Below are 18,183 nucleotides of genomic sequence, written 5' to 3' on the forward strand. Positions count from 1 at the left end.
TATTCGATACACGATTTGTTCTGCACTGTTCAAGATCGATTATTAAGCCTTAAAAGATTTTCTTTTACAAATTTTGGTGCAGATGAATGTAAATTCTCAGTATGATCGCCCTTGATTACGATTAAAACATAATTAATTAATGTTATTCGATTTCTTTTTTCACTGATTAATTAGTAATCATACTTTACCAACTCCCCCCCCAATAACTGTTATTAAGATACAACCATATGAATTGAGCACAATGAAACTGAAATAGGAAAAAGACGTTTCCAGTTATGTAATCAGTCTATTATTAGATCTGTTTTACAGGTTAATACGTTTAATTTATCTGCAAGTTCTAATAAAAAAAAAATACTCTCACTTTTCTTTTAGGAAATTATTTTTTATTAAAATTTGAGTTCTACTAAACCTCATACCATCTGTTGTGATAGATTTGTGAGTTGTTTTATGCCTATTTTCTCGGTCGTAAATTATTCTCGCTTTTATACTGGTTTTTTTTTTAATATATTTTCTGGGTTTTATGTGTCGACTGAGCATTAAAAATTGTCTATATGTGTCGTTTGTTTATATATATATATTTCTTTTCTTTTTTTTTTTTTTTAAGGGCTGTGAGTTTTTTCTGTTTGGGCAATGACTTCATTTCTATATAAAGCATAGAAAATAAGATTTTCGAAAGTTATCAAGAATAAGGAAATGGGGATTTAGATATTTTTTTTTTTTTTATTTATCTACGGTATTTTAATTTTTATCACTAGATATTTCTGAAAAATATATGCATGGTTAGAAAAAGTATTTTGAAGGGTATAACACCACTAATTCCATAGATAGATGTGCCACTGTATTTTTTTTCTCAAAATTTCGATCAAATTGCCTGGCATAGTATTGTAGTCAAATCAATATTACGAATCAATTCATCCATTTTTTTTTTTTTTTTGTTTTTTTCGTTAAGATTTTTCTTAACATCTCTATCGGTCACAATAGATTTTATATTGTTAAGAATTAAAAACATTAAAGCATACCAATGGGTAGTTTCTCTTCACGCCTGTATCACTCCATTATAGCTGAGATCAAATTTACTGAATGTATAATATGATATATAGTTGTAAATTTCAATGAAAACATTTAAAAAACGAATTAAAAGTCTAAAAAGCTTAAGGAAATATTTTTTATTTTTTTAATAATTTATTTTTATTTCCTTAAATTACTTGACCTACAATACTCACTTAAAGCTTTAAATTTTTTTTCCACACTTCAATTTTCTCTTAAATTTGATTTCGTTCAAACTTTTATATTATAACATAATATATCTCATAAATAAATATAAATATAAAATTCCTTTTTGCTTCATTTAATGATGATTTATTGTGACCTCTTGTACCAATTAATCCCTGGAGCTATTTAATCCAAGAATCTTATTTTCTGATCATGTCCACCGGTCTTTATCCAAACTGCTTTGCGTTGCTGTGTACAAATCCTGAAATAAATGAAAATATTTGACCCTATCCTTATTTTTATTAGGGTTTGACACGGTTTTAGTTTTTTTTTTTTAAAGTTTAAATTAAACTCAAATACAATTAAGTTTTAACATGACAGTTCAACAATAACTTTTATCGAAAGCACCTTCTCTTTGATAAGTTTATTTATTTTTCTTTCAGACATTGAATTGAATAATTAAAAAAAAAATCTATGTAATTAACTGTCAACTCCATGAGCTCGTAAAGAGAACATTGTTTTGTTAATATAATTAATTATCTGATATGAGACTACTTACAAAAGTAAATTTCATTCCTTTATTACACAAATTTAAAAATCAAGCTATCAAATTTTCTTTTTTTTTTTTCCATGGGCAGTATATGAAAATAAATATTTTGAAGATCTAATGTAATAATAATAATTAGAACAAATTATTTATAATCTTAACACTTTCTTGAGACTGATTAATATTGTTTAAATAAATAAAATTGTATCCATTTTAGTCTCAGAACATTTTTATACCATTTATAAGATCGACGTTTCGGCCAATTTTATAACCAAACATTTAGAAAATTAATTCTTAATTTAATTTGAAAAATTGTCTAATTAGGTTAATATGAGGAAAGAAAGAAATATTTTAAAATGCGAAAATTATAATTATTATTAATAATTAATATGGACAAAAATATAAAACTTCTTTGTTAATTTGATTTTTTCAAAATACGTGTTGTGTTCACAGCATCAAATAAACAGTATCCATTTCTGTGTTCTAAACAAAATAAATAAATATATAACAATATTTTCGGTTCTTATATAATTGTTAAATCAGACTCTAAAAACGTTTTTTGATTGGATTTAAAAATTTTGAAACAGTTTCTCTCTTATGTTCATTTTGGGAGTTACAGAACTGGATGCAATTAGTTCTAGCTAACCTTAGCTAAATTAAATGTAGTTATTATCAATTAATTTTTTAGTTGTTAATATGAAGCATTGAGACTTAAAAAAGTATCAAGTAGTTTATTTAAAAATCTAATTTAGTTTAAAGAATTAGTTCTGACCAAACAAATAATAACAATTCTTTTAATTATTATTACATAACTATTAAACTTAATTTAGCTATAGTTAATCGAAAATTTCTTCTGACATTTATTTTTTTTTTTTTTTGTATAAACAGTCATACTAGGTTGAAAACATGATAAGCTCTGCAATGCAAAGAAAGTTAATAATTTTATTCAAAAATAATTTATCGAGTTAGTTATACATGTAAAGCGATTTTAGTAAAGATAAATTTATTTCATTCAAACTCTTATTGACTCAAGTAACTTGATACATTACGGATAGAGGATAGGAATATAATTAAAAAGATACAGCGATATAATTTTATTTCATTGGTTCCTATAATAATCTAGCAATAATTATTTGATGAATTTCTAACGTTTATCAATTTGGATGTGTTTGCATCTCCTTTTAATTTTTTTTAAATAAAGTAATCGCGAATTATACGATACACAAAAAAGTACAGTGCCATTCCTGATTATTTAAATTGGATTTATTACATACTCTCAATATTTATATAACAGGACATAAAAATAATGTGCATTTTTATTTTTGATAAGTTCTTGTTCTGAATTATGCTCTTTCTCTGGAACGTATTTGGAACAGTGAATGTCAGAACGTTTTTGTGTTGAACTTTTATTATAATGTTCTTTCGAGAACATTAATGAAAGAACTTTTATAGTAAAAGTTCTTTTGAGAACTTTAATAATACAAGTTTTTCCAATAACTACTTTGCTAGAACTTTAATTAGCAAGTCCTACGAGTCCTATTATATAAAAGTTCTCGACATAACTTTTTAGTAGAGACTTTTATAATAAATGTTATACCCATCCTTGTTTGTTGCCTGATCAGTTTAATACAATTTAAACGATTTTTTTCAACAATACAGTTTCTTCTTTTAAAATTCCTTTCAACCTCTTTCGCATAAGTATGTGAAAACTTATATTTAAAAGTTTCTTAGCAGGAATTTCCATTATTAGAAATTTTATAAAACACTTTTACGAGAACTAATATAAATATAAAGTGTAATTATCATTAACAAATTCGATTTGGTTGTTTTTCTAATAGTAAATGTCACTCACAAAGGTTAAAAAAACCTCATGAACTATATTAAGCCAACCTTTTTTAATATAAAATTATATAATAATATCAAAAACTTATCACAATTTGAATCTATATTTCAAATTTTTGTGACGTTTCAATCTATTCCACCAACCATTTTCATCTTCAATAAGTTAACTGAGCTCAAGATGAAAATAATTAATAGAATAGGCTGAAGCGTCACAAAAATTTGAAATGTAGATTAAAACTGTGATATATTTGTTATTATTATATACTTTTATATTTAAAAAGGTGGGCTTAATGTAGTTCATAAAGTTTTTTATGGATTTTCGTTTTAGGAAGTTTTGTTGAAAAAATTATCAAATAGAATATAACCTATTCTATATTTTGCTTGTACGTTTCGGGACGATTATCCCATATTCATGCACCTTCGTATCCTAAAATTGTAACAGTCAAGTTATTTTTATTAAATTTTTATCAATGTTATATGTGTACATTTAAAATTATTATAATCATATTTACCACATATTTTCAATTTCCATATTGAAAATCATATCATCTTTACACTTATAGTTTAAATTTGTTTTATAACTACATTATTTAAATTATAGTCTTTCACTATAGGTGTACTCATCTATCTCTGTAGCACAAACCATTGTTCTATATTACACATTACCTCTTTGGACATATCACCATACCTAATATGTTGTTTTATTTCCTCCCTATTGAAACTTCCAATTTTAATCCAATGTGCAATTTAAGTTAATAATTATGATTTTTTTATGATTGGACGATTTTATTCTCACGTATTTTTCTAAAAGTTTTGTTTAGGCTTTTTGAATGGTATCACAACAAAAAAAAATATTTAAAAAAGTACGTAAAGAACATTTAAAAAAAAAAATCCGATAAAAGTTCTTCATGAACTATCAAGTTCTTGTTAAACAGTAGAACTGAGCCATATTGCAATCTTTTAATAACAATTTGAAATTTCGGTTTTTTTTATTATAAGCATTAATATTAAAATCATATTTATATATAATATTTACACTTTCTTGAGACTGGTTATTATTGTTTAAATAAAGAAATTTTATCCAATTTTAGTCTAAAAACAATTTATATTTCTTTATAAGTCCGATGTTTCATCCTCAAGACAATTTTAGAACCACATCAATTTTAAAAAAATTTATACAGACTAAAAAAAAAAAAACTTCTAATCACAGTCAAATTATAATAGAGGCGGTTGACTGTGATTAAAAGTTTTAATTTAATGTGAAGAATTGACAAAATAGGGTAATTATGGACTGGAATTAATGACCTGGCCAGAATAGCCTGCATAAAGGTTTTTTTTTTTAATTGATGTGGTTCTAAAATTGTATTAAGAATATCCTTGAGGATGGTCAAAACGTCGGACTTATAAAGAAATATAAATTGTTTTGAGACTAAAATTGGATAAAATTTATTTATTTAAACAATTAAAAATCTTTTGAAAGGTTAATATAAATTCCTACTCATTCATTTGACTGGAATTGACGGAGTTAAAAGACAATTCGATTCATACTCACATTTTGGTAGGTTCCGTTAGAACTATCTTGAGTCGTTCTGAGAAGGGAAAGATGAGCCTCTATCGACCTAACAAGGCGGTTATCCACGCTCTCCATTCTGCCTAAATCCAAGGAATTCTCTAGCCGCTACACGGAAGAGGCGGCAAAAAAAGGGTCGCCTAGACATGTCTGGGGTAGGCGAGCAAAAACTCACCCCTAACAACAGTTTGACCTTGAACGGGCCCGGCGGGGTGCACCACAGCCCCCAGCTCCTACTTCACCTAACACAAAACCCGTTTGCGTTTCATCATACCCACCCTTTCGCAGGAATCGGAAAACGTCAAAAGGATTAGCCCTGCTGAACTCTTCCATCATTTTATCAAATATTATGTCAGCATGTCCAATAATATCATAATATAGTCCGAAGACTTCCAAATATTGTATTACGTAATTTGAGATTTGAATCGTTATTGTGATTTCTGCATTGAAAATGAACTCTTTTCTGCATTTCACTACCAAAAAAAAACATATGTTCAAATAATAAATGAGCATAGATGATTGAGAGTTACCTCAAACCAACCAAGCGACATTGGATGAACATTTGATATAATATTGACATAAGGTCCACCTGTCAAGCAAAGAACTCGAAAATTTAAAAAAAAATACATAAATGTCAATTTGACAATATACTTACCTCCTTAAGTGTCAAACGAAACTCTAACAACCTAGATTTACTTATACCAACGACTATAAAACACACACTTACAATACAGACATTTTCACGGCAAACTATACAATATATCGGTAATATAACAAACAGATACCAAATACATGACCTAGCAACATAACAGACATTTTAACATTAACTGGCGAATGTTAGGGACTACGCGTTTCTTAGGGCTCCACGGTTAGAGCAGAAAATTTTAATAATATTGATAACAGCAATGGCTAACTTTAATTGAAATTTTAGCTTCTAAGAAGTATTTTATTAAAACTATTTTTTTTTTTTTTTTTTTAAAAACTATTTTTTTTTTTTTAATATTGAACTTCTAAGCTATAAGTAGATTTTGATTGAGTGTTTTTTTTTAATAATTTATTTATTATTATTTACAACTGTTTAAGAATATATACAAGTAAATTTGTTGTAAGTGATATAATGACATGATACAAACATGTGGAGAATCTACCCATTGATAAAACTCCAATAACATTTTTAGAGAAGATCTCGAGGCCATGTTTCATACGCCTAGGATTATTAGGTAATGAAGGAGAAGCCAAGTTAGAAACGAGTGGGTTTGGGTGGTTGGGAAGTTTATCATGGAAGGATTGGTATCTGGTTCGGGCCAAATCGGCAACATATAGAACATTGAGGTCCTGATGGATGACTTGATTTGTGACAAAGTAAGGAGCATTAACGATTTTGGACTGTAGGATTGGTTTCGGGAAGAATACGATGGTTTAGTGGAGCCACAAAGCTCCACTCCGTATGTCCAGATAGGCCAGTTTCACTTATTATATTTAGTTCACATGTCTATTTCACTGTATTACTGTATCAACAATAATATAGTAATAGAGTGAAATAGACATTGTGGTCTAAATAATTATAATAAGTGAAACTGCGATAATAGTTATCGACTGATGATACAATTCGACAATGGCAAAATAGCCCCTGCAATAGTGTGGACAAATTGACAGAATGGTCGAAATGGCTGAAACGTAGGAGTTTTAAAATACTAACAAAGGTGTGAGGACTAAATGGATATTTCTGCTATAACTAAACAACAAACCTATCTCAAACAAGATATTTCGTACTGAGTTATTTTAAATAAATTTGTAGTTTTTCGGAATAATGTTCTCTTTTATTTATCTTTTTAAAATTATATTTTGTAATTAATTGTGTTTATACGTCGTTAACTTCAGCTGAGAACATTATTTTTCGACATAATCATATGTAAAAAAATAAGGCGCGTGAATATCGTCTACACGTCTTGTGAACATGGAATGTGATTTACTTTAAGAAATCGATTAGTCAAGTGTTATTATTTCTAAATTTGCTGACATTAAATCAAGAAAAGTTCATTTTTTAAAGTTGTGTTTTATTTTTTTTTTTATAGTAGGGAACGTAGGCCCTCCAGGTAACATTTGCTGGCGGACCTGCACTGGCTTGATCCGCCTCTGCAACAACGGAAATTCCTTTATAACACCAAATTGGCTGACAGTTTATCTAACTAAAAATATAAATAAAAAAAATAATAAAAAAATCGAAATGGCCTATAAAACAAAAAAAAATTCTCTCTACATATGAAAAAAAATACGATAGCAACAAAGAAATGATTTGGACTTGCTCGGTAAAAAGGATGAAATGTAAATAGGATGTTATTCAACTTGAAAAAAAATATTATCCCCGTCCGTTTCATTATTCATTATAGGCACCTTGCATTCCCCGCAGTCCGAATGCCGACATAAGGAGAATAAAAATGGCTTTTTATGAATAGAAAGCAGGTTTTTGTGGGGGATTGATGCAGTAGAAGGGGCCTTTGCTGAAGAGAAAGGGAGGTCTAGCCAAGGTCAGCGAAGCTAAGGGTTGTTTTTTCTTATAAACCACCGTAACAAAATTGAATTTAATATGATCTTAGGCATTAGGTAAAATTAAAAAAAATGTACCCCTTTCATGATTCAGCATCTTGAAGACACTCATACCCTCTGCGGTTTTATTATAAATTGTTATCGTTACTAAGAAATTGGTATTTTATTGTACCCAGGTACTAATAAAACCCTTGCGAACTAACAATAAACTCTGTATAACACGATTAAAAAGCCACAAGGTATTGTAATCTAATGGTAATGTCCTTCTGTCCCGTTTTCATAATACTTTTAAATTAAGTCGCCATCCTTAAATGTACAACCCATATTCAAACGTCTCAATACCCAAGATGCCCATAAAATATTTATAAGGACTAGTGTATGATTATGAATTAGAGTATTTCAACTCTTTGGAACATCAATGAAATAAGATTAATATAATATATTTGGAATATACTACTCAATTATAATTTTTAAATTATCATAAAAATTAGGTTAAAAAAAATATAGCTGCGAAATATTTTTGTTGGGTGATATTTCCAAAAAAAAAATTGAAAACCTGGAAAATTTGAGAACCATATTTCAAACTGCGAAAATTGTGGTAAAATATTATTCAAAGAGATCATTGTATATAAACCTTATTTAGAGAGGTCAATTTCATGCAATCAAACGTGAAAAGTAAATTTCAGGAATTACTCACCGGATCTGGAAATTCGTTCAAAATAGTTTGGAAATTTTAAATTTCGCCCCCTCCCCCAATTGGTTGCAGCTACACCTCTGAATTTAATCAGTCTAGAACAATAGAAATAATTCGCACGGTATTAAAAAATAATTATAGTAAATAAAAAACTGTTTCCCATTTAATTTTTATTTATTAATCCTAAGTTTGCCATCTGAATCATCTAAGTATGAAATAAAACTATTAATTGATAATTTTTTACGAACACTTGTGATTTTCATAACATGCATTTCTGAAATAATGCATCAACGGAGTCAATAATTGGCAACTAAATACAATTAATTTTTTTTTATTTCTTTCCATTGAAGGCGCCATGGGCACCGGTGTGATTTCACGGCTTTAAAGACATATAGAATAATAAAAAAACTCAACGAACTCGGAGATTCGATGTAGAATATCGTTTAAAATCCATAGGAATACACTCACATTCACTGAACGCAATTCCGAATTACAATCCTCATGGTAGGACCTAATACAATCTTCCTATAAACGTTTCAGTCGGCTCCATTTCTCAATACTTTAAAATCTTGTACTCTATATTTAAATTTAAAAATATTTTTATTTTTTACCTATCATTAATACCATATTTTTGTTTCAGGTTGGAAAAATTAAACCCCCTTACAGATGTAAAAATATCTAATATCAGGAGAATAAAATTATATTGATATATTTGGCAAAGAAGAAGTATATAAAAACTACGAAAATGACTACTCAACAACAGTATTGTTTGAGATGGAATAACCACAGGTCAAATCTACTCACAGTATTTGACCAGTTATTGCAGAATGAAGCGTTTACAGACGTTACTCTTGCATGTGAAGGTGGCACCTCTGTTAAATGTCATAAAATGGTTTTGGCAGCTTGCTCCTCTTACTTTCAATGCTTGTTTACAGAATTACCATGTCGACACCCTGTTGTTGTGTTAAAAGATGTAAGGTACAGTGAAATGAAAGCCATTTTAGAGTACATGTACAGAGGAGAGGTAAACGTAGCTCAAGATCAGCTTGCTGCTCTGTTAAAAGTAGCAGAGGCATTAAAAGTAAAGGGTCTTGTTGAAGAGAATGGAAGTTCACAACAAAAAAGATCGGAAGAAGAAGGCAACGCTATCACTACCTCGACAACAGCACTACCTCATGCCAGTAGCAGCGTGAATACTGAAGAATCACCACCTCATTCCACTGGAGTCTACCCAGCTGGATTTTCAAAATCACCTTACGCCTATGGAAAGTCAGGAGGAGAGCGAAGTTCCAGCAGGATGTCTGGAAGTTCATGGCCTATGACGGGATTTTCTGTTTCGAACCAGTCTGTTCCATCAACTCATACAGGTGCAACATTAAACAGATGTTATGATGTGGTAACTGCAGATATGCCACCTTTAAGAAGGAAAAAATTATCAAGCCTTTTAATGAGCCGAGATACACCAATACTTCGAACTGTTCTAGGCCAGGGTCAAGCGGATTCTTCTCAGCCTGTACCTTTGGTTTGTAGACCGGACAGTCATGAGCAAGGAAATGTTTCACCCTTCACAAATGGATCAGTTGCTGAAATTGAAAAGGTATTTAATTTAAGTTCATCTAATTCATTTTCATACTTATAATTAATAGAAAAAACGTAAATGTAAATGGGAACTTTATGCTACGATCTATAATATAATAACTGCTATATGCTACATGCTGTTCATGTATTATTTTTTTTCTTTGAGGCTTATATACCTCTAGTATTTTATATATATATTGCTAACACATTTTTATACCAAGGGCATTTCACTAATTAAAGCCAGTTTTAAGTTTAACACAAAAAAAAACAATTAAACCCCGTTTATCCGAACTGATGAGGTCATAGCTATTTCAGCTATAGGATGCTATTACCACTAAATAAAAAAATACTTATTTTACGACGTTTATTGAAGTGATGTGCAAGAATATATAAATATTTACGTATATTAATTTTTTTTTAACACCCTTCTCAATATATCTGACATACAGTAGGGTTATCTTACTGATAACCAACCTATTCTAACCAGAGTGGGAGGATCAACTTATAATTCCATGGGAGCGCCCTCAAATAAAAGTCAATGAGCCCAGGCCGTAATCGAACCGGCGCCCATGCAGACACAAGGTTACTAAGGTGACGCTTAAATCCAGTTGGCTACAACGGTCTCAAAATAAGACAATCTAAACACATATTTGTAATTTAATAAGTTTTAAGATTTAATTTATTTATTATATTACCATGAATTTTAGTTTGGCTCTTGTTGCCCTTTCTTTTTTCTTGGCGATGCTTTGCCGCCGTTTATAATTTGAAAGGGGTAGCCTCTTCACACAATTATAATTTAAAGTAACCTGCAATAAAACCATTTTTTTTCTAACTAGAAAATAATTTCGATTGATCATTACTTATAATTTAAAATGAAAATAAAACATTTTACCGTTATAAAATTTTTATAGACTGCTCTTCAGTTGTTTAAATGGTATGTCTCTAAGAAGTGCGTATTTTTTTTTACTTCTTAATCTCTTCCTTAAAAATGTTATTTATTATTATAAATATATTTATAATTTCCAAAAATGTGATTCTGGATAACTTTCTATCAGAAATTGAGTGTATTTTGCTCCACTGCATCTGTTCTTATTTCTGGTACCAAGTCATCCAATGTTTTTTTATTATCTAATTATTTTTATCTTTCAGCATCTTTTCAATAAAATAGTGATTTTTAAGTAATTGAAATAATTTCAAGTCAATTAAAAAAATTGGATTTATTTTGACCTTATATTCACATTGAATACAAATTTCTGTTTTGATATATTTTTTATACTTTTATTTCTAGAGAAAATATTTACTCTGTTTGAAAAAAGGAACATCAGTCTTTGTCCTAAAATTTTTAATCAGCTAATTGATTCATGGGTGCATGTAATTAATTTTAGGGATTGGTACAAAGTCTCCCTAGGTACCCATAAGCTTTGCTTTACTCGTTCAAAAAATTAATTACTTACATATCAAAACACTGTAAACTAGCAGATTTTTCTTTCATTTATACTCTAAGAAAGGTGAAGTATGAATTTCAGACTTCTCTAAATCATGTAAGTGAGTTAGAAATGCACAATATAAGAAAGAAGTCCATAATCTTGTGCATAGTAACACACTGTTACGGTAGTTATTAAAAGTTCTTTTACAGTTTTTCAAAATGTGATGTGTAACTAACAGTTATTTCTGTTTATGATGAGTGATCCTATAAATACTGTAACGTAAACCTAATACTAGCAGTTTCACATCTCAGGTAAGGGCTGGTTATCTTAACTTACAGTCTAATGAATAATAAGGCATTCTTCATCCACTATACAATTGTTTAAAGGCTTGTTTTGTTTTTTATTGTTCGCTATAATGCTTTAATTCTCTAATTCAACTCCTAATATTCCTTAAGGTATATTTTCATGTAGTGAATTAGACTTACTTTGGTTTGTGAAGATATTTAATTAAACTCTAATAACCTATTTTTCTGAATGTATGCCGAGCAGTGTATGTATAATCAAAACTTCATGATTCTTGTAGATGTAAATTGGTTTAATATCATGGATGAAGACTGCTGCCTATTGTTTTTAATCTTAAAAGATCTTTTAATGACAGATATTAGACTGCCTTCATCACTTCAAACATTTGTCATCCTCGCTTCCTTAAATTAAATTAGTGTACACAGTGGGTCCAAAAGTATTGGTACAATCCACTTTTTTAATATATCTCAATATGATATTTTCCAGAACTAATATTTACTTCATAAGTAGCCCTTGGTCCAGAAGAAATACAAAATCTTATTTTGTCAATGTTTAGAAAATTACAGCCATCGTCATAGCTGCAAATGAATGATGATGATGAAATATTACTGGCTATCAGTTCAAATTTATAAAATATTATATTTATGTGTTATTATAAAAAGCCAATACTTTTTTTATCCTGAAAATTTACTTTTCATATGATTACTTCAAACACATCTTTGAATTCCAAATATTAATTGCTTATAAAATCTAGTTTTCAAGGGCCACTTTTCCAAGTGCCAATATTTTTTAGCCCAACTGTAAGTGTCCCTATAAAATGATTTTTTAAAATTTATTTATTGACATTTACAACTGTACATAAAATACAAGTAGATTTTAAGTAAGATCATAACAGTTTGATACAGGCATGAAGAGAAACTACGCATTGGTTGCACTCTAAAAACATTTTTCCAATATAAGGTCTCGAGGTCATCTTCTTTTCAGATGCCTCGGAAGATTGTCAAGAATGAAAGAGGAAGCAACGTTAGAAACTAATGGATTTGAGTGGTTAGGGAGTTTATAATAGAAGGAGTGATATCTGGTTTGGGCTCGATTGCTTACATAAGGAACTTATACTTTATGGATGATTTTATTCATGACAAAGTAAAGAGCATTGAGGATTTTACGAAGGATTTTGGATTGTAAGGATTGAATACGAGAGGAATTTGGAGCCCCAAAGCTCAACTCTGCATGTCCAGATGGGCCTTATTATTGTTTTGTAGATCAGTCTTTTGTATGAATTGGAAGCTTAGACCGTTTGTCTAGTAAGCGCTGTAATAGTCGAAATCGATATGCAGGTTCCTGTCTTTTCAGTCTTGGTTGAGGATTCTAAGTTAGTCATTTGTGCAGATGTAGTCCAAGGTAGTGGTTCTGTTCTACAGGGGTAAGAGTAACACTATTGAAGTATACTTTAGGGGAGTCAGTAGGTTTACAACAAAGAGTAAAGGTGATTTGATGGGATTTGTTGTGATTTATGTATTTTTTCCCTCCAATTTCGGCCTCATTCTTCGAGGGTTGTGATATGGAACTGGAGAGTTTGGAATGCAATCAAAGGGTTATTATTAACTGCGAGCACACAATTGTCATCGTATGCTGGTGAGGATAGTGTTAGGATTGATGTTAGCTGTATAGACTGTGTAGAGGATAGGATCCTACCTTGAGAAACACCAGCAGACTGAGAATAGAGGGATGAATAGGAACCATCGTGGTTTGCTTGGGATAATCAATCAGTGAGAAAGGAATGGATGATAAGAAAGTGTGTAGGAGGTAGGAATTTACGGAGTTTGTAAAGCAGTCCCAGGTGCCTGACTCTAACAAAAGCCTATTTTATATCATAAAAGACTCCCGCGCAGTACATTATGCGATCCAAAGAAGACAAGACAACGTCTACTACACAATTACATTGCTGGATAGTGGACTGGAATGTTCGGAATCCAAACTGGTGATCTGGGATTATATGTTTGGAGTCTAGGCTAGGGTATAGTCATTTCAAAATGAGTTTTTCAAGGAATTTGCTCATGATCAGTTATAAAGAGATAGGATGGTAAGAGGATGGGTGTTCTAGTGGCTTTTGGGGTTTGGGTATCATTTTGACTATAGATAATTTCCATGGGTCAGGAAAAAATGTGGAACGGAGAATAGCGTTATATATGTAGGTGAGGAATTGAATGGAAGGTTGTATCCAGGAGCTTTGTAGGTAGGTAATCTCTGAATGATGCTGGATATTTCGGAAAGATGAAATGCTTTAGGTGGTAGGGTCATTCGGAGTGGAATATTTACTTCTGCTTCAATATATTCAAGGTGAATTGGGTTTAGGATATTGGGATGCAGAATAAAGGTTTTAGAAAGGTGTTGGTACTATTGTCTATTGGTCTGTTGGTTTGGTACTATTGTCCATTGAGTGAAATGAGTTTCACACAAATGAAATGAGTTTGAGTCAGTAGGGCTATGTCAATGTGTTTATCATGTAGAAATAAGTCGAGTTCGTCATGGTGGTTTTGTGAAAATACCCAAAAAAAAAGTCTTAAATCACTAAAATATTGGTAAATGTTTCACCATATCACATATTGTCGGTACCGAAAAAATAAGAATATATAAATGCAGAGAAAATCTCATGTTACATTAACAACAAACAGTTACATCACTTCAAGGCATTCCAATGATGACTTCCAATTTTACTGTCCTTAATCTTTTATTTGTACCACAAACCTATCCTTAAAAACATTTTAATCCATCAATAGCTCTTCAAATAGTTAGATATGCAAGGCATACTTGAATGATTCGATATTGTATGATTTTAAAAATTTATATATGTTAAATTATTCTTTTCAGAACATTAAACCTGACCCTTCTCTTGGCGATGCACCATCACCGTACACAGACATTTCGACAGCAGAAGAAGACAACAATGAACGGGTAGATATTTTCAATTCTTTAATTACTCCACTACAATAAAATGTTTCATTTCTTATTATTTGCTTATAGTTTATGAGACCTTACTTCCCTTAAATTCGGTAAAAAGTCCTAATGTATAAAACAACATCAATACTCATTGAATGATGCAAAATTATTCCAGGATTTACCTGTCAGTAAGAAATAAATATTCTATCCATCAAAAAGTGAAAAACCAAAATGATTTTAAGGTGATAGATAAAATTACTGGTGCAATAATTATTGATAAATAACTAATATAAACAAAATATGATCACAGCTAAAATAATTAAACCAGTAAATATGTATTTGCTGTGTATATTGTTAATATACTCCCAATTATCAATTGGTAACCCATTATTTGAAGGAAATTTCAATCTGCCTGATTTATCAGATTAATAAAATTTTAAGAATTGAAAAGAAATTGAGGTTGCCCAGGTGACAATCTATACAACTGCCTTAACTTTCCAAATTTTTTATTTATCAGAAAATGTTTGTTCAAAACTAACTATAAACAACTGCCTGAGTGAAAACTATAAATAACTGACACTGACTCTACCCAGTTCAAATGTGAGTTTATGGCATCGGTCAGAGAAAAAAATCTGGTTTCTGAAGCACAATTCATTTTACATTTTCATATTTTACTAAAAAAAATTATATATATTCAGATATTTTTTTCAATTTTTAGTTTCATATAATCACTAATTAGAACTGATATTGAGTTATATAAGATCACACATATATATGCAGTATCAAGTATTTTAGGCTATTAAAATGAAATTTTTGTTTAGTTGTGACATTTTAGATTTTAATCTTCCTTAGTATGGAGAATGTAATCTAAAACTACTCCGAAAATCAAACTTTTCTTTTTCTTTAGGGGAGACCTGCATCTCCCACACTCCTCCTTTGGACCCACCATTGGCATTAGAGATTCTCAAAAATAACTAAGAATAGGAGAACCTCAGTACATGGCAAACTATAAAAAAATATACATTCTACCTTTTAACCAAAAGTACCACAAGAAAACATGACAATAAAAATATTTTGAATTGCAATTACAAACAAACCTTATTACAGTATATTATTGTGATATTACATTTATTCATACTCTTATTTTAATATAATTATTCTTCATAAACTACCTTACCCTATATTAATTTTTTTTTATTTTTCCATTTTGGTGAAATTCTTTATGTGAAAAAAGTAATTATAATTTAATTAGGTAATAGTTACAAAAGATGTCTTTATCCTCTAAATACTCTCTAGCAAAATAATGACAAGTTAATAAAATTATCAGATTCATTTAGCAAAATACATTAAAAAGATAAAAATATAATTATACTGAATTGATTAAAAGGTATTTGGGCAATTAATCTCTAAAATCAAAACTTATGTTTATTATTCATACTATCTTACCTAATCACAAGTCATATATCGATTGTTATACATATTACATAAAAAAAAATTGATAATATATTATAAAGATACATCAGGAAAAATAATTATTGAAATAAACTTATTTGTACTTAAACAAAAAATGTACTTCCTATATTTGTTATAATACTTATGTTTGTCCATGTATGTTTATGTATAGTTAGATACAATACTCACACAAAATATTTGTATAATTAAATAAACTACCTATATGTTTTGTTATTTCTTTTAAAATTCAAAACATTTTGACTAGGAGTTTTTAAGGCAGTCATAGTTATTTTTATCACACATATCAGAGATATCATGGTATAGCTTATCCTGGCTAGATTTCGGTAATTGTGGATATTATATCTTAAGGTAACTTGTGTTGCATTATATAACAATTTAGTCCATCACATTGTAGAAAAGAGAGATTAATACTTGCCTATGTTCTTGGTCACCTTTTTTTGAGCAAGCCTTTTATAACTGAAATAATAGCCTCTAGTATTCTAAACAAACTGTTATCACAAACCATGTGAAACATCCTCCCATCAGGATAGAATTACATCCTAAACTTCTTGAAGAGTATTGGGTTTCTGCATAGTAAAAGTTTTAGTTTTTCAAAATAGGACAATTTATTTATTATAATTGATATCTAACAATAATATCTCAAAGACAGTGATGTTTTCTTTTTCATATATATATTTTTTTCCTGGTTCTAACTTAGTTTAAAGCAATACACCTCTGCCAAAAACAATGGATTCTCCTAGTTCTCTTTTCTTGGTAGAAAGATTTACTGATGGCTTTGTCACTTAATTTGAATTTCTTTTTATTTTAAGTGTAGTTAACACTCTTATCTTTTCCAATAATCAGCTTTCATAATTGCTAAGAACTAATTTCATCTTTATATTGATGTCGACTTGCTATGATCTGTTAATATTCTAGTAATTTTTGTATATATTTGTGAATCTATTTAATGATTCATATGATTAGTGATGATTCTGGAAGATCAGTCCAAACATTGGACAAAGAATTTGATAGGATTTAGTACATTTTAAGGTCTGATGTAGGAGTTCCAGGGGGAGATAGAACCCCTTGCTTATGCATATTTTTGTTTAAAAAAAATCAGTTTTGGATTTATCCCCTTATGTATCTCCAAAACTTAAGTATAAGACTATTATGTAATGTTAAAATATTTCCACTTTCAAAATACTGCTTATAAGGAAAACAAAAATAACTTTTTACAAGTTATAAAGGTGCCCTTACACTTGTAAAAAGGTTATTTATGTGAATTTATTATTCAAATGAAACCTAAATGACTGTATTAAAGTGATATTTTTTGTTGTTAAATATTACATAAATATATCTACATTTCTTTTATAATTAATATCTAAATTTGTTTACAGCAATCTCGAACAAACCTTCATTCTTCAGTGCCCCATTCTATGTATGGAGAAACAAAAGGCAAGTAGAAATTAATAAATAATAAATTGGGTATATGTTTATACATTTCTATCTTCATTGAAATGGTAAAGCTTTTGTATTGATGATTAAATAATTTTTCAACATCTAGTGGAAATTCATAGCAACAATAATTATAAACTTGAAATTAAACTTTAAAAAACATAAAACATCACAAAAAATACTGAATTTGTAACATTTAATTTTAATATCCCTGAATTTTCTTTAAATAGATTTATTATTGAATGTATCATCAAAATCAACTATTTACTGTAAAACAGCATATTTTATTAATTTCACACTAATTAACTAAATAATGTTTGTAATAGGAACCCCAATAATAATTCAATTTTGTTGGTACAATAGTATTGAATAATTATATAATATGTCATACAACAGTACTCTCACTATGTAGGATTCATATATACAAAACTTGATCAGTATGTTGTAATTTACTCCCCAAAACATTGTAATATAATGAGGTGTATATAGCTGACTGGTAGATTAATAATTGGGGAAGATGGATATAAACAAAATATGATCACAGCTAAAATAATTAAACCAGTAAATATGTATTTGCTGTGTATATTGTTAATATACTCCCAATTATCAATTGGTA

The 18,183-nt window shown here is 29.3% G+C and overlaps 1 protein-coding gene across 3 annotated transcripts in view; it reads left to right on the top strand.

Moving 5' to 3' along the window:
* The window catches only part of LOC106684645 (protein bric-a-brac 1), a 78,403-nt gene that overhangs the window by 56,109 nt on the left and 4,111 nt on the right, over positions 1 to 18,183 (top strand). For 2 of the 3 annotated variants that reach the window (XM_014426853.3, XM_067050577.1), the window contains exons 2-4: positions 9,053 to 10,009; positions 14,592 to 14,675; positions 17,510 to 17,567. In XM_014426853.3, coding sequence (XP_014282339.1) covers positions 9,158 to 10,009; positions 14,592 to 14,675; positions 17,510 to 17,567 — 994 coding nt within the window. In that variant the 5' untranslated portion in view covers positions 9,053 to 9,157. The remainder of the gene's footprint in view (positions 1 to 9,052; positions 10,010 to 14,591; positions 14,676 to 17,509; positions 17,568 to 18,183) is intronic. The other variant, XM_024360824.2, reaches the window with a different exon arrangement.

This window comes from Halyomorpha halys, unplaced genomic scaffold (genome assembly GCF_000696795.3).
Source record: "Halyomorpha halys isolate HHAL.00 unplaced genomic scaffold, Hhal_1.1 Scaffold597.1, whole genome shotgun sequence".
Classification (NCBI taxonomy): Eukaryota; Metazoa; Arthropoda; class Insecta; order Hemiptera; family Pentatomidae; genus Halyomorpha; species Halyomorpha halys.